General features: G+C 38.1%; 1 protein-coding gene across 3 annotated transcripts in view; it reads left to right on the top strand.

The window, feature by feature from the left end:
- LOC123309738 (ankyrin repeat domain-containing protein SOWAHC) overlaps nucleotides 1-26,238 on the top strand; it is a 174,537-nt gene that overhangs the window by 111,259 nt on the left and 37,040 nt on the right. For all 3 annotated transcript variants that reach the window (XM_044892984.1, XM_044892978.1, XM_044892994.1), the window contains exon 6: nucleotides 23,895-23,906. In XM_044892984.1, the coding sequence (XP_044748919.1) occupies nucleotides 23,895-23,906 (12 nt within the window). The remainder of the gene's footprint in view (nucleotides 1-23,894; nucleotides 23,907-26,238) is intronic.

Genomic DNA, 26,238 nt, shown 5'->3' on the forward strand with positions numbered 1-26,238 from the left:
TCGAAGACTCACCTGTATAACCCTGGTCATCTCTCTGAACTCTTCGGGAAATGGCAAATAGGTCAGCCGAAAACAACGACTTTGAAGGAAATGAACAAAGTATACCGAATGGTACAATTTCGGTGACCTTAACCTATAACAGGCGTATTTAAAGGTGAGGTAAGAGGTTTCTTCTCAACAGAAGGTTATGGGTTAGACCAAAAATCACCTATACAAAACTAGTAAAAGTAGTCGAAATTAAAATATACAGCCATTCCAAGTTGAATGAGCTATGCCACTCCTGGAAAGCTACTATATTGAAAAAACAAGCAACTCACTATTTCCGCTCCATTTCGTGAACGACCTATTATTTACATTACAACGAATAAGTTACTGAAATTTCGTTGGTGATAAATATCGAATATTTTCATCCTGATTTTTCATTTTCGATATTAATATAGAATTCAGCTAATAATTCACGAATGCTGGGTCGTTTCTCAAACCGTTTGAGAACCTCCGACACATCGCCATGAATTATCTGTATTTCTTAGGCGTTCGAATGTGGAATATGTAAATCATCCCAATTATGCATATTATAATTCACGCTATAACGATCCTTGGCAAATAGATGCTGTTTTGTTTGAATAATTAGCTTCTCATTCTGGGTACAGGCTAGGTACACGGGTCCCGTTTAGTTTAGTCATTATGTTCGTTTTCAGATTACCATTAGATTAGAGCTGAATTGTGTGTGAATCCGACGGTAGCGAAAAGAAAGAAGAAAAAAACTTTCACGTCGGACAGATTGGCATGTTGATGAGCGAGGATGTTGCTGTGGTAATAAGGAAGTTGATATAGATCTCGGACAAAATGAAAATCCTGCTCATTAGAATGATATTGGCTTTATTGGAATTTAATACCAGCCAGTCTTTACATGAATCCTAAATTCTTTTTTTGGTCTCTCACAACCACAATTCAATGGGGAAGGGAGGTTCTCTGTAGAGATGCCCTCAGAGTTCTAGACCATAACGAGCTGAAAAATGTACGAAAGAAATCACAAATTTCAATTATTAGGTCGCTTTTCTGAGTTTCACAAGGTCAACTCTAGGCCAGCAGTAAAATTAATGTTTCGAGCATTCCTTTCATCGTGTTGTTGAAGATCTTAAACTGCTGCAAGAGCCTGTCAACATCTGAGATCATTTCCCTCGATATCACAACGGTTTTAGAAAGGCTGTTACTGTTACTGCTCTTTTCCAAATGGGATCCACAAGTCCATAAGCTATGAATATGTGGCTGCTGAGCTGAATATCAGAGCAGTATTCAACAACAAGGCTCGGATGGAATTGATCTGAGATCAATTCCTTCGATATCACAACGGTTTTAAATAGGCTGTTACAGTTTGGCAGTCAATCAGTCTTACTGCTCTTTTCCAAATGGGATCCTCAAGTCCATAAGCTATGAATATTTGGCTGCTGAGCTGAATATCTGTGCAGTATTCAACAACAAGGCTCAGATGGAAGAATCTGAGACAGTTTGGAAGTCAGTCAGTCAGTCTCACTGCTCTTTTCCAAATGGAATCCATAAGTCCATAAGCTATGAATATGTGGCTGCTGAGCTGAATATCTGAGCAGTATTCAAGAACAAGGCTCAGATGAAAGAATCTGATCTGTCAAGGAATATTTCTTAGCTTTGGATACATATGCCAGCTTTTTGAAAGAAGAGGTTACATGGTACTTGTCCCCCAAGTGACAGACCAAAGAAATGACACGACAAGAGGCATGGCTGAACAACCTGATCATCCATTATCAAGTCAGAGGTAATGATTTGGCGTTTCCAAAAAAGTTACTGCTTGGAAGCATCGAATTGCACAAGATTCCTTCGGCTGTTTCCGTTTATCCCTAGTGCGTTGGCCAATGGAAACTTTCGCAGCGAGACGATAAGACGAGTAGGAGACCACCGGGGCGGCGTCCGCCATCTGGGCCAAACACCATCAATCAGCAGCGTTTATTTGCAACGCGCCAAACGCGTCACGACAAACACTTTCGCAGCTCAATCAAGCGGACGCTTTTCTAATTCCGACCGCGCGATGTTCCCTGACAAATTGCCCCTACCTTGAGATCGGTTAAAAGCATTGCCGAGCTAAGTGGGCTGAGTAATGTCATTTATTTCGGATGCCTTTCGGAAAATAACGCTTGACGCTTGGATCGCTCGCTTGCTGATGGATCCAGTCAAGGGACTTCTAGGTTTTTGTGACTCGATACGGAAATATTTGTTTCTCAAGTCTCCAAAATCGAATTTATCTTTTTCTTTATCAAGGTTACAAACTAATTTTTTTCCGAAACGTACAATTTCGACTCACAAGTGGGAATTCTGAAGAACCTTTCGGAATTTTAACTTGTATCTCAAAATTCCGACTTGTATCTCAGAATTCCCACTTGCAACTCAGAATTCTGATTTAACATCACAGAATTTTGACATGCAACCGGAAATTTCAACTTGCCCCTCAGAATTCTGACCTGTGTCTCAGAAGTCCGACTTGAATCACAGAATCCTAACTTTTCTCTCATAATTCGACTTGCAAATCATGATTCTTTTTTGTTCCGAAGATTAGATGCTCACAATTTCAAATTTTATCTCAGAATTCTGACTTTCAACTCAGAATACCTAATTTCAACTAAGAATTTGAACTTGCAACACAGTAATTTGAACTTATTTCTCATAATTCTGACCTGTAATTATAATTTAGACTTGCGAGTCACAATTTCTTCAAGCAACAAAGAATTCTGACTGGTGTCTCAGAAGTCCGATTTACAACACATAATTCTAACCCTTGTCTCAGCAGAATCTCGCAAATGGAGAATCTGTGTTGTTTCTCAGATTTCCTCCTTACAGTTGAGAATTCTGACTTATATCTCAGAATAATTTGGACTTGCAACCCTGAAATTTCAGCTTGATTTTCAGAATTCCTACTTTCTACTCAGAATTTGAACTTTCAACACAGAAATTTCAACATAGATCTCACAATGAGATCTGACTTTCAACTCGTAATTTCGACTTGCGAATCACAATTGCAATACAAAATTTCCACTTGCAACTCAGAATTTCGACTTCCAACTCGAAATTTCAACTTGTATCTCAGAATTCCTACTATAAACTCAAAATTATGACTTGTGTCTCAGAAATTCGACTTGCAACACAGAATTCTAATTTTTGTGACAGAATTTGACTCGCAAATCCAAATTTCGTTTTGTTTGTCAGTTTTATACCTCACATCTGACTTAAATCTCAGAATACTTTGGAGTTGCAACACAGTAATTTGAACTTCTATCTCAGAATTCCTACTATCAATGAAGAATTCTTACTTGTGTCTCAGAAATTCGACTTGCAACACATAATTCTAATTTTTGTCTCAGAATTCGACTCGCAAATCCAAATTTCGTTTTATTTATCAGTTTTATTACTCATAATGCAGAAGTCCGACTTACATCTCAGAATACTTTCGTATTGCAACACAGAAATTTCAACTTCTATCTCAGAATTCCTACTATCAATGAAAAATTCTGTTTTGTGTCTCAGAAATCCGACTTGCAACACAGAATTCTAATTTTCCTCACAGAATTCAACTCGCAAACCCAAATTTCGTTTTGTTCATCAGTTTTATTACTCCGAATTCGGAAATCTGACTTGAATCTCAGAATACTTTGGACCTGCAACACAGAAATTTCAACTTCTATCTCAGAATTCCTACTATCAATAAAAAATTCTGACTTGTGTCTCAGAAATCCGACTTACAACACAGAATCCTGACTTTTGTCTCAGAATTCGACTCGCGAATCGAAATTTAGTTTTGTTTCGCAGTTTTCTCACTCACAATCCAGAAATCTGGCTGAAATCTCAGAATACTTTGGACTTGCAACACAAAAATTTCAATTTCTAACTCAGAATTCCTACTAGCAATAAAGAATTCTGACTTATTTCTCAGAAGTCGGACTTGCAACACAGAAATTTCAGACTGTACCTCAGAATTCTGAATTGTAACTCAGAATACTCACTTGAAACTCAGAATTTCGTCTTACAACACAAAAATTTTAACTTGTATCTCAGAAATCCTACCTGCCACTCAGAATTTCAACTTCCAACTCAAAATTTTCAACTTGTATCTCAGAATTTTTACTTGCAATTCAGAATTCTGACTTGTATCTCAAAATTGTGTCTTGTAGATCAGAATTATATGTCGGAAAACGATATTTTTGTTTGACTTTCAAATTTAATATTTCTGTAGGAGGTATCCAAAAATCAAGCAGGGTAAATTCCAAAGCCTTCCAAATGATTTTTGGCTCGTTCCTTATTGCCTTCAAGATGCCTGCAGTGTTGTCATTCCGTATGATACTTTGCACTTACCAAAAATCGCTATCGATTTCGCGAATAAACAAATCCGATGAATCTCCATCAAACCTGGCAACATCGGGGGCGATAATCGCTCCAGAAACCGCTCTGGGCGGACCACCATCCATCTGCGGGGCCCGTTCAACACACCCAGACCTAGCGCGGGCAGTTATTTATCTGTCGCATTAAGAATTGGCGAGATGCCACTCAGATTTAAAGAGCTACTAATTTATCGGCCGTGACGAAAATCCGCACCGCCGCGTCTGGGCAGGCCGTTGAGTTTCCTCCGTTCCTCCTCGTCCTTTTTTGCTTTCGTTCCTCGCGGAGCGCGTCCTCGTAAATCACCGACGATTTCTCAGTTTATTAAATCTTCGAATCGTGTGTATAATTGCGGTACACACGGTCGCGTAAATCACGGCTAGGGGACGGCCGTGTTGCCGAGCGGTTCTAGGTTGCGATAGATTTATTTTTTGTGAATTGGAGAAGCGACAATTCTGTAGAATTGCAGTTCCAACAACGAGAGCAAGTCATGCACAAGCGTAGGAAAGCCCAGAGAACTTGAAAACATCTAAACACAACTGTAGACCGTTTTCGGGATCATTGTCCCTCATCAGTGCAGTGTAGTGTTGGATACTTCAACCGGAGGATGAATACTCGACCTGGTATCTGGTGGGAGTACTGTGTACTCCACGTTTTCTTTCATTTTTGTTGTTGAATATAACCATTGAGTCTTGGAATTGAGCTTCTTGAAAACTTCTCCTTGAAATCGGAAGATTATTATTCATTATTATTATTTGAACCAGGGTCGTTGTGGCTCGATTAGCCTTTCGGAAACTGCGACCATGTAGATCCTTTGTTCTTCGACGTACTCATTCATAGGAACCCAAGGAGGCCGTCAATGGTGTTGATGAAACCGACAACATCCTTAGGGGCCTTGGCGGTTACCTCGTGAGTATCCAGGACCTGTTTACCCATATGAATGGTTCTTAGGCCAACCAGCACTTGCATACCAAGTATTCAGTATCCCAGAGCGTACGAATCTCATCTGCTGACTCTCCCATATGGTTAAATGACTTTGCCCTGTCCCACCATCAGCTGAAGATCAGCTCGTGACAGCTTTAGCAGCTTTCTGTTGTAAGTCGGTGAAAGCATCACGAATGTTTTTGACTGAGTAAGTCCAGGAGTGGTTCTCCATAGGGTTTTTCTGTTGTTCAACTCGTATTGTTGGACTTTTGCCTAATATGGGTATTTTCAAAGCCAAAAAAAAAGGCTCAGGTCTAGCAGGTGTTAACCTTGATGCTCTTTTTGCAAGTTCATCGGCTTTTTCATTTACTTCAACACCGCAATGCCGTGGTACCCAGTAGAGTCACTTTATTGCCTCTGGCCAGTTGCTTTATGGTATTACGGTACTACCATGTCAGCAGAGATCCTTGTCAGTGTGATTCCAGAGACCGCAGCGTGGCCTTGCTGTCCGTGTTGATATAGATATGCGCCCTTTTGAGGTTCATTTTAAGACACTCCTGAGCGCATACGTAAACAGCCATCAGTGTCTCGGTCTATAAAATAGAGGGTTCACTTCACAGGGCTTCAGAAAATCGAAAAATAGTTCCCAATTTAAACTGTCGGTAAGAGTTTAAATGAAAATGCTAACAACCAACGGTATCTTTCAAGATACGCTTTAAATTTTTCGTCGAAATAGTTGCATCCTATGAGTTGTTCAGCACAAGGAAGGGGAATAGAAAATATTGAAATAGAATCTATCTCAGAATATGGTCGAAAGGGGGTTCGAATTAGGTTTTGAAGTGAGATTTGAAGGCTGAAATACCAGTGACAACCCTTGAGGGCTCTAAAGATGGTGAAGGATGCTGATGCATTCCTTCTTAGCTTCTGCTTTGACGAACCATACAGTGTATGGTAGATAGAGATATATGGTCTACACCAAACGAGCTTCTTGTTCCTGAAGGTCCCACTTGGTTCACCGAGTGGTTCATAGGAACTGCAGTGGATATATTGGTAGTCCCAAAAACGTCATTTCACGTTATAATGATAAGGATAAATTCAGATGCATACCACCCTCCGATATGAATATTAACAAGTGTTACGATCTGAATTGAATTAGCCAATTTGCCATCATCAAGGCCCCAAATGGACTACGCCCCATCGAAGAAAAGCAGATGCTGACCATGGTTTCGGTATCATTTGACCTCATCAGAGCAACATAGCATTTTTCTTCCATGGAAAACGTTTGGAATTGATGGAACCTTATTCATTATTGGCACGCGCTACTGATTACTATACATTTAACCAAAGCGCCCCCCAATATGAAACGGTGTCCGATTCAATCCCCTCCAGATACAAAAGAAGACGAAGATAATAGCATATGTCCCATATTTTCTCCAATTCACGTAATAATGTTTGTGTCGATAGGTATCGAAGCAACAAAATTCTTCGACACCAATCTATAATTTTATCCTCGTGTACGCTCAAATGATGATATTGGCAACATCGCCAAATGGCCTCCGTTCTTTCAGATGAGGTGGAGGTCTTTAATGAGCCAGCTTCACCGTTGTCCCTGGTATGTTATGCAATAATTGGATGTTTGGAATACCAGGGAATCGTAGCCCAGAAAAATTGGTCATCTCGGAATTTAATCGCATGAGAAATATTCTGATGATTATGTGAAGGTCAAGGTTTCTTGCTACCCTAAAGAAATTTCAATGTGTTGATAGAAAGGATAGAGCGATAAGTAAAAAAGGCCTTTTCAATTATTAACTCAAACCTACACCAGCCTTACAATTTATTCTATATTGTAGTTGCCATTCCAGAGTTACGCCTGGTTGGTGTAGGTCGAATATAATCTGTGTTTTGGGCAGAAACGAGTAGTGACTGCTGAAATTTGTAAGAACTGAAAATTGAAGGAATCCCTATCTTCCCGTTTCCTCCCATAAACAAGTCTAAACCCATAAAACAGACCCGGTACAAGACGACCTTATGTTCACTAACTACCAACACATTCGCACAAATGACCCCTATGTACACCCCTAATTTATACCTTGTTTACCTCTCCCCCTCCCCCATCGGCCATCATTCATCCACCCACCCCCACGCGAAAGAACCACTTCCGGCTGTTTGTTTTGACACCCCCGGAATCCCACGGAGCCGATAACGAGCGCCCCAATTAAAATTAAAACCTAACCGGTAATTTGTGGGGTGGGTGTCGCCCCACGTCGCGATCTCCCGAGTAAGAGATGCGCGCGCGAACTGACGGGCACAGAACACACCGATATAGAAGGGAAACTCCCCTACTAAGAAGTGGGGTCAAGTTTCAGCGCCCCCATGCGGTCGGAATTCGAAACAAATGAGCGGGAAAATTTGAAATGCTTCCTATTTAAAATCATTTGATTTGATTTTTGAAGTTCGGGATTGAAACAACGTACTGGAATGAGTTAATATAGCATGTCAAGATGCTATATTACCATTCCAGTACGAGTTGTTTCAAATCCAATGTTCTCAGAAGCTTGATGACTTGAATAAAAAAAAACACATATGTAGGCAATGATATAACTATATTTCTTCATAAATAAATCATATATACATCACAGTGTATGGCCTTATATGTAAAGAATAAAATAAAAATAATTCTAATGTCCATATAATATACATCAAAGTGTATGGGTTTATAAGTAAAAAATAAAATAGAAATAATTCTAATATCCATATAATATACATCAAAGTGTATGGGTTTATGAGTACAAAATAAAATAGAAATAATTCTAATGTCCATATATACATCAAAGTGTATGGACTTGATAGGAAAAAAATAAAATAGAAATGATTCTAATGTCGATATATACATCAAAGTGTATGGGCATATATGTAAAAAATAAAATGGAACATATGTAAAAAATAAAATAGAAATAATTATAATGTCCTATGGGAATTATTGGTTATAGGACTGAAGGAAAACACTGTTTTTTTTTAACTTAGTCGACGTTTCATCAGTACTTTGCTGATTTTTTCAATTCAATTCAATTTGGGAAAACCCTTCATCATAAAGCACTAATATCCATGTAAAAATAAATTCACACTTTCACTCAAAATAGGATTTTCGTATTTGTTCAGTACTTTTAGTAGTCAACAAGGGATTACAAACTTTTTCCATCCAAAGTTTGATAATTTCCGGTTGTTTATTATCTGCTTCAGGAAACCGATGACGTCTACTAGTCTTATCACCACAGTTCGGCACACAAAATTTATTGCTTTTAATATTTCTATTTTCCGACATATTATTCAATTATCAGAAAAAACACTTAGGAATCACGATGCACTTCTCACTGCAGACAAAGACGAAAAGAATGAGGTTATGGAAATGTTTACAAACGTAAAATCGGCGATGGAAGCGACCCCATGCGGTGGTTCAACAAACTAAATAAGGGGTCCAGTTTTTCTATCTCAGTTTCCCCTCTATCTTGACTTACTTTATGCTGACGGGGGTGAAAATTATACGGCGAACACCTCGGGGAGGGGAAAACGATACGCGGGGTAGCCGTAAATCAGGGTGCGAGAGGTGCGCCCACGGGCTAATTGGGCCCCGGACCGGGGTCTGAGTGGCGCCATCGAGGATCGTGGTTCCTCGCCCACCCCTGAATAGTAAATCGTCGCGGTTCACCGCGTTTATGCACGCGGTGTTGGAGTTTAATTGTTGGAATTATATACGGGCTTGGGATGAAGTACGGATTGACGTGAATATATTTTAAACATACTCCTCAGATGTCTGAATACCTAGAAAAAATGCTGCAAATACACTGCTCAACAGTTAATAGGGATCACTGATCTTTTATCGATTCCCCCATGAACATGAGCTGCTTAGCTGTTTCGGACCTATAACACTTCGTCAGGACACTTCTCGCTGAAAAAAGCCCTTTCTGTATGCACCGTATGATTCAGTTAAGTTGCACAATAGCCGAATGTCTTCTCAGCAAAACAGATGCATCGATATCGCTTCTATATCTTCAATTATCGTGAATTCGAATCGAATTTATGCCTTCAAATGAGAATATCTCAGGTATTCCTAATAGTTGGGGAGCCGATGATTCTAAATCGGGACTTTTTTGAGCATCGTGGAGACCTAGTGGATTTTGAAGATTAGATAGTGGAAAGAAAAAAAGATACTATTATGTATGCACTTTCAGCGGTGGAGAAAGCGTCTGCAGGTTTTCAAAGATGTAAAAAAAATCGTCAGGTGTACATACTCGAGCGTGTCAGATTAAGATACTGTATATGCCCTACATGTCTCTGATAATAAATTCCTGTTTACCTGGCAGTTTGCGTAGTGGGGCTGGCCGTACGGAAGAATTAAAATTGGTAAAGAAAAATTACGAGCGTGTCAGATTTTTTGAGGATATGTTGACTGGATCCAAAGGAAGCTACTTTTCAAGGGACTGACAATTCGAACGTGACGCAAGTTCACAGCGATCCTTTAAAAATGCAAAGAAAAGACAAAACTGACACTCGAGCGTGTCAGATTTTCATACAGATGGTTAACCTCGGTTGTTGCGCAGGTGATGATCCATTAATCTTACACTAGTCAGGGGGGTTTTCTCAATCTGACAGTTTGAAGATGATAACAAGGCTTTTTTTTTTAATATCTCCCTTCCTGTACCTCTAATCGCTCCTGTATTTATTATGAAAGTTGTAGATAGTAAAATTCTGTACAACTTTTATCTGAAGCAATTTTACATACTCTTAACCGTTTTCGACTCAGAGGGCGATAAGGGTTAGGAGCTTACATGCAAAAGGCCAAGGTCAATGTAGAAACCTAGTCTAATGTACATTCATCGCCGTAGATTTCGAAAACGTTAAAACGTAAAAAAAATTGCTTCCGACGAAATTTGTAGAAAATGTTACAAACGCTACAACTTTTATAATGAATGCGAAAACAATTTGAAGCCCAGGAAAGGAGATAATTCGAAAAAACTGATTTTTGTAAACTTTATGGCCAATTTTTATTGTGTCGGCTTGCTGAAACTGTGAGATTACATTTTTTCCGTTATTCTTGAATCATTATCTTCAAGATAAGAAAAAAAAAGCCACCACCACGCTCGAGAATGTACACGTGACTTTTTCTTTGGTGAGTTTGGCGCCCTCCCATACATTTTCGACACGCTTAAATTGTCAGATTAAGAGAATATATACTTTTCAACATGTAATTAACCACATATATCTTAACCTGACACGCTCGAGTATATACAATGATGTTTTTTCTTATTATTCTGACAGGCTGTCCTAGACAATTCCCCCTATATACAGATCTAATTTTGGGTAGAGGTACTCTACAGGGTCCAAGGTATATCCTTTATATTAATATGACACGCTCGAGTAAATCCCGAATATCACTCTTGGGCCCCCAACTATAAAAGAACACATTTATTAGAAATGTTGATGTTACGTGTTTGCTATCAATTGTTGGGCAGTGTATTCTTCTTACTTCGACTTGTTAGACCTTTTTCGTATTAAGTGGTTCTTGGCTGTGGAATGAACTCCTGAAAAGGGGCGCAAATCACACAGAGTGAGCATAAACGGTGCCTCATCCACGTTCTAGTCCGTATTGTCTCTTCCAATCCAGCACGCTATCAATATCCATCAATCGGCCCATGTGGTCCGTTGTGCCTTTCGATCTTCTCTGGTCCTTCGGATCGGATGTCAGCGTCCCGGGGTGTTAACACGCTAGATTAACGTGTTTGTTTTGTTTTTCGAAATGGCTGCCCGAAAGTGGTCGTGATGGGGATGAGGAAGACCTGTGGTACCTCTACGTTTTTACGGATCGAATATCGAGTATCTTATCTTCGGGAAAATCAGTTTGATCGTGGGAGTGAGACGGTAATTTGACAGAAATTGAGGGTTCGATGTCCGTTCATTGAAATGTAATTCGTTATGGTTTGGTCCTTCGACCGGATCTTACCTGCTGAGACGACGGTCCTGATTTTTTCGTTGATAAGCGTTATCTGGGCGCAGAATGAACTTGAGCCAAAATTAGGCGATCATTGTTGTTGTGTCGGTCGTAATTTCAAGGCTAGACTACTTTAGGTACTTTTTTATTGCTGGTGTGATGTTAATTTTATATGTGAATATTTAATTGTATTCAAATTCAATTCTTAATATGTACTTTTTGAAAAAACTTATTATAATATCAATGAAATATTTCGATATTGAAACCATTTTAACAAGGTGTAGCGTAATTTGCAAATATTCCATGGTGATCTCTCCAAGGATGTTTATAAAATTCCTTGAAATTGTTGAAAAAACTTGTTTATTGTTGAGAAGGATGTGAGCAGGGTGACAGGACAATAATGGCTTGTTTATTCAATGTTACAAACCGACAGCTTCCTTGGGAGAATTATTAATGTCGACTTGTGAAAAACTAGTTGCGCGTATACGAATATGCATATAAACGATTTATGGACAATCGCAAGAGTAAAAACACGAGTTCTTTCTCGGAAAATGTTATGATGGCATACTTCCTAGACCTTTGCTTAAAGATGAAATCTTCAACTTTGTTGGCCAATTATTCAATGTCGAAGTCAACCCTTGCAATTAAACATAAAGTAGATATATCTACATATTCTAAACTTCCTAATTTATAGAAACGGCAAGCTCAAAATTATAGGGAAAGAAATCGAAGATTTTAACGAAGGAAGAAATCGAAAAATTTATCCTCTAGAAGCTCCAGATAAAGAAAATTCAATATTAAAGGAAATTTACAAGGTTTTAATTTCTGTTTAGATGACACATTTATTCACTTTTTAGGTTGCTTTATTATTTGGTATTTCTGGGGCCTGTAGAATGGATGAGTGCGAATGACTCTACACAATGAAGAAGACCTAGAATCTAAGCTTTCAATTAGCATAGCTGATTCGAAGACCAACAAATCAAGATCGTTTTTAGTTAATATGTACTTGAATCTTTATCGAAACTATGTTTCGTTTAGACCAGAAAATATGAACAGTGAGCGATTTTTCTTTGAATATCGAAGAGTAAAGGGTGGTAGACACTTACTAGGTATACTTTTAGAAAAATGCCTAAAACAGTTGCTAGTTATTTGAACTTGGAAAATTCGACAGAATATACTGGTCACTGCTTTCGTTGGTCAATATTGGTTGACTCTGGTGACATAACTAGTTCAAAGATGACGGATGGAAATCATCAAAGGTTGCTGAAGGATGTATCGAAGAATCTCTTAACAATAAGGTTGAGGTGGCAAATAAAATTTTTACAGTACAAAATATTCAACAAAATAACCCTACTACCTAGCATGTTGTTCAAAATGTTTCTCATAGTTCTAATAATGTTCCTCCAATTTTCAATAATTTTACTAACTGTCAAATAACTGTAAATATAACAAACTGATTTTGAAATGTTTTCTGTAATGCATCGAGATTTTAATAATATAAAAAAAGTCCTCAGAGATAACGTGTTTTCAATCATTCATGTAGAACATAAACAACTGTTAGAAAATATCATTTCCTTACAGTAAGAAAATGAATATTTCCTAACAGTTGGGAAATCTTGACTTTTTTTTTGAGAAATTTTGTCTGGATTGTCGAAGCTTTCTAGCGATTTGCGGAAAAGCCACTTACTGATGCTAATATTGGAATGATAAAATTCGAAACAAATTCGACAAAAAGACAAATACCTACGGACATTGACAAAACCGTGTTAGACAATTGGGAACTGTCCAGAGACTTGTATCCATCAACGGATTAACTTTAGGCAGAAAGCGAACCATCTGCGGCTCGAGAAAAAATCCGACCGCATAACTCGATCGCTTTTTCCATTTATCCGCGGCAGAAAAGATTTGTCGCTGGTCCGGACTGTTTTCATACCTCCGTGACGCGTAACACGGATCTGCTCCGAAACGGCGCGCGACAGCTGTTCCCGCTTTATTTTCGTGAGATCCTCCGTCACTGCCAGCCAAGCCCCCCCTCGCAACCCCGCCGCGGGCACTTATTTTAACTCCTTTCAAAATAAGGTGTCGAGTTGTGACTTACACGTGTTTGTTTACGGGGTCGCGTAAACTTGATTGATACGACCTGAGGACGGCGATGAGATTGGACGAAACGTCGTCGAGAGGTTATCTTTGAGGCGGTATTTCGGGAGCAGTTATCCGTCTTCAGAGTAATCTTATATGTGTAAAGGTCGTACTAATGTGTTGGGTGGGATTATGTTATGATTCAGTCTTAGAGGATAAGATTTACTGGCTTTGGATGTTGTGGAAAGTTAGATTCTGTTTTCTTCGGAATTCAATTAGTAATTATTGTTATTTTCACTCATACCGTCGTGTCAAAGAGAGAAGAATTCATTCTATAACCAAACCTATTGTTAGCCTCAATACAAAGAATCAAACCTTAGTATCTATGGTTAAACTCGTTCACTACCAATCTATTAAATATCGATCTGATAACTTTAATGAATGGATAAACTGTCTTCAACTTTGTGCAAGTTTCTGAGGTCTCTTTAAATGTTTCGACAACTCGATAATAAAATTGGTGAATATTTGGAGTTTCAGCAACTCTTTCGATACTCAATAGATGCCGTTGTTGAAAGAATCATATTTCAATCGGAAAATCCATGATATTCTACGTTAAATTATCCTCGATTTCTGAATTATAACTGAACTATAAAAAAAATCAACAACACCAATAGTAAAATAGTTGCTACTGACACTAGAAGTGTGGTTGAGCTATGCAGACGGAACTTAAGATAGTTATCGAGTATCATCAGTTATCGGTTCGTTAAGTGTATCGAATGGATAAACTATCGATAAATGAACCCCAGAAACCAGTGCAACAAATTCGTACAAGCTAGTGTACATATTTATTCGTTGCTAAGAGGTCATCAATACGCTGCTCTCAGGAGAGCCAATAAGTTCGAAATCATGAGAATTTTCTGAATCTACCTAGATTCGAACTTCAACTAACTATGACAAAACGGGAATATGGGAAAAAATAAACGTGCGGTCCTCTACATGCGGAGCAAAAAATCTGAATAATTTCGCCATAGATTCTCTCGGAAAAGTCCTAGAGTTTGTATTCATAGCGTAGGGAAGCCATGAATTCGACCTCCAAAGCAGCTCGCGCAACTGGTGGATGCTGTGTTATCCGGGACGTATTCGTCTCTACTTTCTTTTCACGAGGCGAAATCCCATTGAATATGCTTTTTACATTTTAGGTTCATTCTGATTTCACGCGTATGAAATATAGAAGGTGGGTTAACCTTCAGCGCCTTCACTAACTGGGGCCTTCGATTGATCATGAAAGTCCAAGAGAAAAACGGATATAATCCCATATTCGAGATACAGGGTGATAAATTCTATACATAAAATTAAATGCTATAATTCTCTCGAAAATTGAGCTGAAGGACCGAAGGTCGATGGCTCTTGTCTGATATTCAGTCAATAAAAAACAGTTCTCTCTCTCTCTCTCTCTCTCTCTCTCTCTTTCTCTCTCTCTCGAAAATACACTAGTTATTTTTTACTTTTCTGAGTTAAATTGGTAACTGGATAAGGCTGGCTCATTTCATCAAAGTGAAAATCATATTCAGCCCAAAAACAGTGGCGTGGTTATATAAAAAGTTTTAGTAAGGCACAGAAAAATTGAGATCAGGGTATACCTGGGCAACTGTACAGTGAGTAAAGAAGTTTGTACCATGTAGTCATCCTTGTTATTATCCATTTATCAGAAAATTTTATGATTGACGAAAATTGATGCTTTACAGAAAGCTTGTAATCTGCTCCTCCAAATGGCGTCCAGGAAATAACATATATGATCAAGAGCGGACTACTTTCATTTCGACATTATTCTTACTTACAAAAACTGTGCAGAATTTTAATTGTGAACGACACTGTTGTCAATCAGCTTCTTTTGCTCGATTCTCCGAATTCCCAATCAGGTGGTCACCCATCCAGGTACTGAACTCACCCAACGCTGCTTATATCTCGAAAAAACTTCAATATTCTCGAAAATACAAATCCGATCAAGTTGAAAACAAGGATTTGCCTCCTTTATATCGTTTTAAAGGTTCATATAGAATTGGATCATCATCTAAGAAATATTTTCTGAGATACAACTCCTTTTCCTAGTGATACAATATCCAAGAAAATTTTTTCTTCGTTTCGATACTATCACTTTTGGCGAAATGGACAGTTCTTCCATTGACTCTGTTGAATTTCAGAACCTTCACATCGAGCTCTAATCGATCTCTCCCAGTCAAAACGCACGCTCATCGATTACTAAAAAAAAAACAAAACCTGACGTAAGGAATGCCTAATTGAAGGCTGGCCCTGGCGACGATTGAGCCGTTCTGTGGATTAAGAAGTCCTGATAAATGATGCGAGCCCAAGTTTCTGACGGAGATTTTCGGTTCATTAATAACCCATCTCGGACGATTAGGGATCCTCATCTGTCTGTCATGATGTCGTCAATATTTGGATTTGAAGGAAATCGAGGTGGGAAGTCTGGCTGTACGCGGAGAGAGGCAGGTCAACTGGACCAAATAGGAGTGCCCGATTTGGGTATTTGTTTTGGAAACTACAGATTCGTGTTCTCTCCCACCTCTCCGGACCAAAATTGTATCGAATAATTATGGTCTGCAGTGTCACAGCAACTAAAACCGCTTACCCGACCCACCGCAGACATTACAATAGGTCGCCAATGTTTTGATGAACATTTGACAAAACGTTTTTCAAACTTTCATTGATAACTTCATTGACGCAATGACGAAGAGGCCAGTAAGAGGCCCCACCTGATATTAAACCTTGATTTCAAGGTGTTTGTAACAGAGGGGACCTTTTGTAAACCTGCAGACTCTACCAGTTAGAATCTTTATTTTGTTAATTTCTCTACAACGTTGTCGCTCTAAAGCAGTCTTGCTGACTGTTGAATGCAGGCTGAATGTATGTAGACATTTAATTTATGAGGAGTTTATACCACGCATTTTTTTCGCTATTCGTATAAGGCGTAAAGAGGGAAAAACTATCAGAATGTAGGGTGTTGCTAGAACACTTGAAAGATAAATAGAAGTTACGAATATTACAATAGTTTCCACTTTCGTCGAAAAGATGGCAATACTTAAAAATATATTATAACATTACTGGCAAGGTAAGAGGGTTCTTACTGACGAATGGAGCCTTGAGCCAGTGAAACCCGTTACCTTGCGTATATTGTTTTATATTTTATTTGTTTCTCATTTGTAAAAAGGTTAGATAAATTCCAAAAAAATCTCAATAATTTGTCGCAAATGTCGTAAGCTATGGAAGCGTTGCCATGAACATGTCTGTTTATTTTTCCTTACATTTGTTTTGGCGAAATCGAAAATGAATATACCAAAAGAAATTATTGAGGCAGCCAGCAGTGTAGCTTCAAGTTTATTACCTGCAAAATCAGCTTCAAGGTACGAGCGAGAATACGACGACTTCAAAAAGTGGCAAAACAAAAATAGTGTGATTGTGGTAACTGAAGATGTTTTGTTGGTCTACTTGAATCAACTATCAGCTAGATTCAGCCCTAATACTTTATGGGCAAAATGATCTATGCTGAAAAGCTGTTTGGAAATGAAAGAAAATGCCCCTGTTCGCAGGTTTGTTTTCCTTAAAAAATTTATTGAAAAATATGACGTTTAGTTGTCATTTGCAGATTTCAAAAGGTAATAGAGTTTCTGAAACGAAAAAATGAGCGTTATACGCAAAAAAAGGCCAAGGTATTAAGTAAAGAAGAGGCTGAACAATTACTTTTACATGCTCCTGATGACCAGAGGTTGCTGGCGAAAATTGTAACAATATTTGGGATATTTGGATGTTGTCGATGTGACGAAATTCTCTCCTTAAACATGAATGATGTAGAAGATATGGGAAAATGAAAATACGTTATTGTGACATCGCAGTAAACAAAAAATTTAACAACAAGAAGATTCACCATAACCGATGATGGCTGCAGCTTCAAGCCCTGCATGTTATACAGAAAATATGTAAATCTTCGGCCTCCTGGAACAGAAAGCCTAAGATTTTTTTTGACATACCGACATGGAAAGTGCATTTCCCTTAATGCTGACCAGCACACTATTGGTGGTGTCCCAAAGCAAATAGCGAAATATTTAGGTTTAAAAAACCCAGAGTTATTCACCGGCCACTCTTTTCGCAGAACTGGAGCCACATGGTTGCGGATTCGGGTGGAGATATTTTAGCACTAAAGCGTGCAGGAGGGTGGAAGAGCACCGAAATTGCGATGAGTTATGTCGATGATTCGGTCAACAAAAAAATCGAAATCTCTAGCAACTTATTTGGTAGTAAGGAGAGTAAAAATGTTCTGCAGTCCTAGAGTTCAGCAGTTTCTGAGTCAACAGATGGTTCATCATCATCAGTATCAACTCTTTCATCATTAAAAATCTGTGTTACTGGAAATAACAATTGTACCATGATTTTCAACATATATGACGACAAAATTTTCTAATGTAAATAATACTACTAACTTGTAAAAATTTTGCAAGTTAACTGTCAGTTTTACAATTTAGTGACTTGATAAAATAAATTAATGATTAATATTGTGTTTTTGGAAACTGACGTTTACAAATGAGAAACAAATAAACCTATTTTTTCAATTTCACCAGGATACGAATTGTAGCCAATGGCGAAACTCTTCGAGAAATTTTTTCATGTGGAAATTCACAGAAGAGATAATTCCAGCTCGGAAAGTTACGGGATCGAGTTCATCACGACTTCCGATCGACTACCCACAGTCCGTCGACCATATGGGTCGGCCTGGTTGACCGCCGTCCACCAGAAACCCAAGACATTGGTTGGCGCTGGCGCCAGCATTCTTCCCGAGATGATTTACGTTCCGAATGTCACATATTCCTCGGGAATGTGTCACTTCGAAACGCCCATTCGTCCGTCGAAGATGGTAATCTATATGTGCCACTAATGCCCGTGCATTAATCCCTTAACAATGCCTTATATTTGGGGCCTGGCGGTGTCGCGTTACCGGAATCTGAAACAGAAGTCCATAATTGCGATATTGGAGAAATATTGGAAACAGATGTGCGTAGAGTTAAAGTGACGGTTCTGGTATTTAGTGGGTAACTTATCGCCTTCTGCGAGTTCGTAAACGAGGTTAAGTGTTTGGGGATAAGGGCCATTTGGAGAGTTTCTCGGAATGGACGTGTAGGCAGTTTCGTTTAGTAATTATGAGAAAATCGGGGCGGATTTGGTTCCGATGTTCCGTTGGGATGCATCTGTCAAATATTCTTCCACTGGTGTAAACCTAAAATGACGAAATTACCAAAAAACATAGACCCCGGGTTTCATGAAGCTTCATCGGGGAATCAACGCTGATTGACGATTTGTTCTCAAGCTTATCGCTTCATCAGTCATGATCATTCAGAAAATCATTCTCGCATGAAATTATGATGTTCATACGTCCATTCAAAGATTCTCTATTGCTACTTCTTCGATATATTCAGAAAGGAAAAGGTTTCAATGATTTCCTTTTAGATTAAATCGAGTGACTGTCGAATCGTTGATCGGACAATCAAAGTTTTATGAAACCCGTTGTCAATGTCGTTTCATTTCGAGTGAAGTTTATAATTTTCATGAATCAAAGTCTTGAACCTGAATTAATCGACGTACTATATTTTTTTGTCAAATTTTGACGTACAAAGTGACACTTTCTCGAACTGATTGGCGTTATTGAATGTCTTACTGTATGTTACTGGTTGCACCAAGTGAAATATCGTGAAACTGACGACAAAAAATGGATTTTACAATTTCTGAAACAAAATTCCGTTTATTAATTGTTATAACACAAGATAACAGAGTATTGATAACACAATAAATGCAGGCTGTTGAAAAACCATAAAAAATGTTATTTTTCGTTTTATCCCACAAACTGTTTTATACAATGAAATGAATTTCGTAATATAGTATTTAATTTATTTGATGAATCTTTTTTGAACACAAGATATCACCCACGTCTTCCAGTTTTCTCATTATGACCAGTACGTACGATGAAAATATCAAAAATTCGAAGAACCCAACTCTTGAAACTGAGTTGGACGTTATCTATTGAATATTTGAACATTTTGTAAAAGAGAAGTATTCTTCAATTCATATTTTCTCGTATAATGCGCCGTTTTCGAGTAATTTGATGTTCAAAAATTAAAAAATATCTGTTAAATTCGAAAAATTTAGTACTTGGCTGATTACAACTCTGTTTAAAAGATCCACAGATGTGTAGTGTCACAGATTTAGCTAGATATTCTGAAGGTGTAATCTTGTTTTTCCAGAAGTAGCACAGCTCATTATGAAAACTTCAAATGGCTATATCTTTTTATCAAGGTCTAATCGGAAAAAAAGTGTTTCTGTTAACGCAGAGTATTTTGAGCTAGGACAGGTGGTGAAGATCAAGACTGAGCTGAACGTTTCGTCCATATATTGGAACTTTTTAAAGGCTGTATAAGCGTATACAGATTCATCAGTAAAACACATAAAAACAGTCAAAACAATAAGAATGACTGCTAACAACAATAGTAAACTGTGATAAAATTGAAGTAAACTCGATAAAATACTATATGAAACAACATAATGAACTAAATACAAGAGCACAGACTATATACAAAGATAAAAAATTAGGTTCAGTAAAACTGTGGTATGTATATTAACTAACCAAGTTCATTCAGTCTCCTACAATAGATGTTAGTTTTATTGACATTCGGGAAAATTACAACCAAGTCAAGACATGGTAAACCATAGAACTGACACCCAAGATCTTAGTCAAATGTACACAAATTTACTGTACCTATGTCTTGATTCCTGAACTCCCGCATAAATATCATTGATATGTCTTCATTGTTTGCATGTGATGACAGCTGCTCCCGATTGACAATTCATCGAGTTGATTTGAGAATTGACAAAGTCTTGACTTCCTTGCAATTTTCCCGAATGTCAGTAAAACTAACGTCTATTGTATCAGAGTGAATGAACTTGGTAAGTTAATATACCACAGTTCTACCGAACCTAATTTATTACCTTTGTATACATATAGTGTGTGCTCTTGTATTGAGTTCATTATGTTGTCTCATATAATATTTTATCGAGTTGACTTCAATTTTATCACAGTTTACTATTGTTGTTAGCTTTTATTCTTATTGTTTTGACTGTTTTTATGTATTCTACTTATGAATCTTTATACGTTTATGCAAGTTCGAATATACAGACGAAACGTCGGCATTTAGTTCAGCTTAGTCTTGTTCTTCACCACCTGTCCTAGCTTCTGTCAAAATCCTTAGCCTAAACAACCAAGGACGTGATTTTCACTAAATTCGTTTCTGTTAACCTCAAGAATCGGCTGTTAAAATATTCTTACGCGTCAATGACTCACTCTGTATAGTTCACTATTCCATTTTCCACTATTACGTATGAATTCTCAAGTTGGCAGTCTTACGAGGAGTAAAACCGTCGATCTAGCCTGGGAACCGCTCGGCATTTCGGCCTGCGGAAAAAACCCAATTCCAACCAAATAACAATAATCTGACGGCATCCAATTTGTCGGATAATGGCCGTAGTTTAGCGCGCGATTACCCAACTAAACGAAAATTAATCCAGCGCATCGAAAGGCCGTAATTTCGTGAAATATGATATCACGTACGCGACGTTTCGCGAAATAGCCATCGTCAGTCATTAGGTACCACTACTACGTCGTCTCCTCCTCGGTGGAAGCGGTCATTAATCTAATGGAAACGAACGGAGAAAAACCGGGGTTCGCGTAAGCTACCACGGACGCTTGACGGTTTTCGAGTCGTTCGCGTATAAAATAACCGCCACTTCCTGACCGCCCTGTAATTAGGCTGCGGCGATGGTTATCGACCTATTCTGATTGATATTGGACGATCGATGCAGGAATGCCATGAGTCGGTTAGAGGTGACGTCTTCATCTGGATTGACCTCGGAGGGCGACAAATACAGGCCCAACGAAGAGAATATTTACGCATCAAAATGTGACAACAACGTCCAACTAGGGGTCCTCAAGTTATTGAAAATTTCAAGATCTTATCTTGATTTTGAAACAAGATCAAGACAAGAAGTAATCTCGGAATTTCAAGACAACACTACGATTTCTTCTCAAAAATACATTTTTTGCCAGAAAAATATGAATTGAAAATAAATAATGATAATTTTGTTGTTACTACAATTGGCATCAAGATTCACAATAAATTCTTACTTTTAGGCATACACTTTTTCTATGTTTATAAAAACTTGGTATAATTTTGGCTTATTTATTGTTTTCGCCCTTGGTACTTGTGTCCACCTGAATTTCGAAAGAATAACAGAATTTCTTTCTGTCAGTATCGCCACTAGTACCTACCACTATCTTGCATTGAAGAATTTTGCTGCTTTTTCCTTTAACTGCCACTTTAGCAGCTACAGTTTCAGATTTAGATTTATCATTGTCACTCGCATTAGTAGAAGTCTTTTCAGTTTCACTGACTATTTTATATTTTTACTCAAAACTTACGTTTCTGTTCTTGCTTGTTAGTGAATATTCTGAGTCAGAATATTAGGCAAAAGGCTCAGCAGACGTCCTGTTTACTGAAGATTCAATATCACTTATGTCAGAATAAGACTACCACTTTGTGATAATCAATAGTAGGTATAAAAAGAAGTTGCAGTTCAGTTCAAAGCCGATTGGAAGGGTGATGACGTAGACGGAGGCAAAGTCAAACTCAATTGACAGAATTGCAGTAGCGTATCGGTAGGTAAAAGTAATAGGCAAAGTTTAAAAGAAAATAATTCACAATAACTTCAACGTTCGTGCCGAAACGTAGTTATTATTTGAATTTTACCGCCTTATTACACAGGGTCTTCAAAGATTAGACTTTTTCTTAACATAAGGTAGAACTCATCAAAATAAGTCGTTTAATCAAAAATTGTCTATATAAAATATCCGAGATGCTTGAGACACCGGCATCGTTAAAACGAAACAGAACATAAATATATAGCTGGACAATTTCAGTACCAAGTTCATCGGATTAGATGCATCAGGTCACTTTTGAGAGAATCAAAATTGTTGTATCGTGCAATTTAGGGTGAAAAAAAATGTAGAAATTCGAGGCAGTTTCTTGAAAGTGCTTATGTTAGTCATGTTGAAAAAGTGCTATGATGTTTCCGCATTTCATCCCATTTTTACGACGATTGTTGGAATGTTCGATCAAGAAGATTGTTATTCCCATTTTGAAAAAATTCGTGAATAATTCAGACGAATTTTATTGGTGAGATTTTGAAGTATTATTCTATTTTTTACACTGGTGTCCTAAGTCTCTTCTGTCAGTTGGTATCGAAATGAGCCATTTCATAAAATCGTGTAAGTTACTGAAAAATAATGAGAACAATTCGGCAATCCTAAGTTTCTATTTCCATCACCACGTAAATATCGAACGAGCCAATATCTTAAACGAAACCACATGGTCGAATCAGGAAATAAGTTTTTTTCCACTGCTTTGCTATAATTCAGCTAACAAAAACGGTTTAGAGTCGTATAAGGATCTATTTCAGTAAGCATTTTCAATTTTTATTTCAACTTTGTCATTTTGAAAGTTTGGTATATATGATTTTTGGTGAAACGCTTCATTTTGACCAGTTCTACCTTCTGTTGAAAAAAAGCCTCACCTTCAAATACAACTTGTATGATAGATACGCCAATGTGTGCTTGTGTGACTTGGCGTGTGGAGATAGGTACTAAAGGGAGCCGAGTATTTTCGATCTCCTATCGACTATTAAGCCTTCTTTCTATATTTTCTTGGTGATGATAACCACACTCAACTAAACGGGGTGAATAGTGCAACTGCGCGACGTCATTTTGAGTTCGTCACAAAACAAATGAATATGGGGGAACCACCAGATATTTGTGTTACACGAAACGCAATGAAAAGTTCGCCGAGGAATCACCATGTACTGGTTAATCAAGAAATTTTAAGATCTTGAAACCTCTTAAGTTAAGACAAGATTTAATATGTCAAGAAAACGTTAAGACAAGATTTTTTGAGTTTCTCAATTTTTTCTCAGAACAAGACAAGAAGTTTGTCATCAAGGCAAGAATTCTTGTCTTGTCGATCCCCAGAGACAACGATCAATTGTTTTTGTTCCTCCCTGCTTGTCACTTGGTTCGTTGACAAAGTACCAATATTACTGCTCATTTTTCCGTCGGATAATATTGTGTGGACAACTTTGAACAAAAAGGCGTTCTATTAGTAATCTGCTAGTAAAAGTATCACATATTGGATGGCGATCGGAATATTACCACCAAATTCCCAAATAACTTCCGATAGTTTCTGCATCCGGTGTGTCCACCATAACCGTGTAAGTGTCATTTGTGCGAGCGAAACGCACGTCATCCTTCCTCTCGCTAATTAATCCTGTGGCGCAAATGAGACGGACACACCTCGCCGTGGCCCTAATCAGTGTTCCTAATGATTTGCTTTTGTTTCAGGACCCATTCACGGTACGTAGGGATGTAGCAACTTGTCATCAATCACCGACCGGGGCCTGTTTGATTCATGTAAACGTCAATGGCCCTGTGTTCAGCTAGATGCATGAGGTATTTATGTAGATCTCATTTTTCCCGATACCGTTATCAATCAATCGCGGTGCATGCTCGCAAGTTACGGCCTTCTCGACCTATTCGCCTGGTACGTGCAGCTTGATGGGCTGAATGCGCCCAATGAAATGAAAATTTTCCGCTTCCGAAGGATGCTATTAGAAATTCCTCATGGAAAGAGCAACATTTTTCCATCTGGGATTTAGATTTCGAGACTTTTTATCTGATTCAAACACTTTTTGCATTGTCTTGAATGGTAGATTGAGGAAGTTCTCGAGTTCTTACTAGTATGATAAAATATTCAGGAATATTATCTGAAAATTTCATGGACTTTAGTGGAACTGTTTGGTCTTGACGAATTTTTAAGTGAACCCATCTTTTTCGGAATTTTCCAAAGGTTAACTTTGGAGACGCTTATCTCGCAGAAAAATCCTGGTAGAGCTGAAAACGATACATATTCTGAAAGAGCAACTCTTACAGTAATAAATCTTCAAATTTCAGTAGCGGTAGAATCCCAGAGTTTACGACTATTTTTCATAGAATTTTAACTCGTTTGTAAATTTGGATGATTAGAACACTTTTTCGCATTATCTTGAATCGTAGATTGAGGCAATCAATTAATTCGAAACAAATTTCCCAAGGTTCAGGAATTACAATCAACATTATCCCTTTCTTAGAGATTTTGAGAAAACCAAGATTACAACTACACTTCGCAAAAACTAGTCTTTAGGGAGTACTGTACATTATTTTCTAGTTGACATAAATGTTGCACTGCAACGCAACGCCTTTTAAAATCTACAGTCTGTAATTGGAAATTTATGTGGAGAAAATCCATTATCAGTGAACGGTTCCGGACATAATTTCATTAAACAAGCATCACTTACATCCCCATGAATATTGTTCGTTGATCTTACAGAATAAAAAATTCAGAATAGAAATTCCCTAAAAGTTGGGTTCAGTTGAAACTTCCTCAAAACCTTACAGTTGCGCCGGGGTGGATGAAATGTCGAGATTTATCACTAGAAGGGATGCTCTGTTAGAATTTTCAAATGACCGCACCTTTTTTGGAATTTTTGGAAGGTCAACATCGTAGAGCTAAAAACGATACATATTCTGAAAGAGTATTCATTTTCTGTTCAAAAAAACGACACTTTTTGGCTGGCCAAATAGTTCCTACTTCAATTGCTGCAAAATGCGATATTTCAGAGTCACCTGTTGATGATTTCAACACTTTTTCGCATTGTCTTGAAACGTAACTAAAATTGATATAATTTGTCATCACCAGCGAATAAAAAAATGTTTTTTATTCGTTTCTGCTCATGAAAAGCTATTTTCCTGGAAAATGATTGACTTTGAGCAACGAACCAAGAGAACTTTTAACTCATAATTTCAATTTTTCCAGTGACGTAAAAAGAAATGTATAAAAACCCTTAGGATACCTTGGAATCACCATCATTGGTCCAATGAATTCGAATAGGATGCAAACTTTGTATTAACAGTGAAAATCTGTATACAAAAACTCAGTCCTATAGTTCAAACGGTTTCAACGTCGATACCCTTGATCTGAAAATCGAAAGCATGAAAAAATTTTTCTTTTTTCATGAGGAATCTCGTGTCCGTAGCGACACTTATTTAGGAACAGCCTGTATTTGACCACCTCGGAGAAACCATGTGATTTCACACATTTCGGTATGTCGAATCTTCACGAAAGATTCTTTCAATAATTCGGAATGCCAATAAGTGGCATAATGATATCCTGCGCCTTTCCTCCAAGCAGCTGGATAATCTGCATCGTGAGACAATGCAGAAACTGGCGATGCGTTAAGGAACATTGCATACGCGATTAGTGAATCGCCTAACGGTAATTGAACTTATTAAAAGTCCATTATGCGGACACGGAACCCGTTTTAAAATCCGAATCGGCCGGCTCTCTGTATCGCCCCGTCTATTGGCCGATCGGTCGTGCCCGTTAGACTGTCGAAGGGAAACCCTGAAATCGCACACGTTGGCGAAATCGCTAGGTGGCGGTTATTTTATGGGATTTCATAATTCACGTCGATAGAAAATGGCTTTCTTGCGCCGCTCCGCTCTAAGCCACTCTCTCTCCGTCGGATTCATTCAAGTGGTCAGTTAATCACCTGCAATTCTAACGGAACTTTTTCACTGCTCTAACAGGTGTCAAAGTCACAATCTGGGGCAATCAAGTCCCCAATTTGACACATGTGCGGCAACATTG

Source organism: Coccinella septempunctata, chromosome 1 (assembly GCF_907165205.1).
Source record: "Coccinella septempunctata chromosome 1, icCocSept1.1, whole genome shotgun sequence".
Lineage (NCBI taxonomy): Eukaryota > Metazoa > Arthropoda > Insecta > Coleoptera > Coccinellidae > Coccinella > Coccinella septempunctata.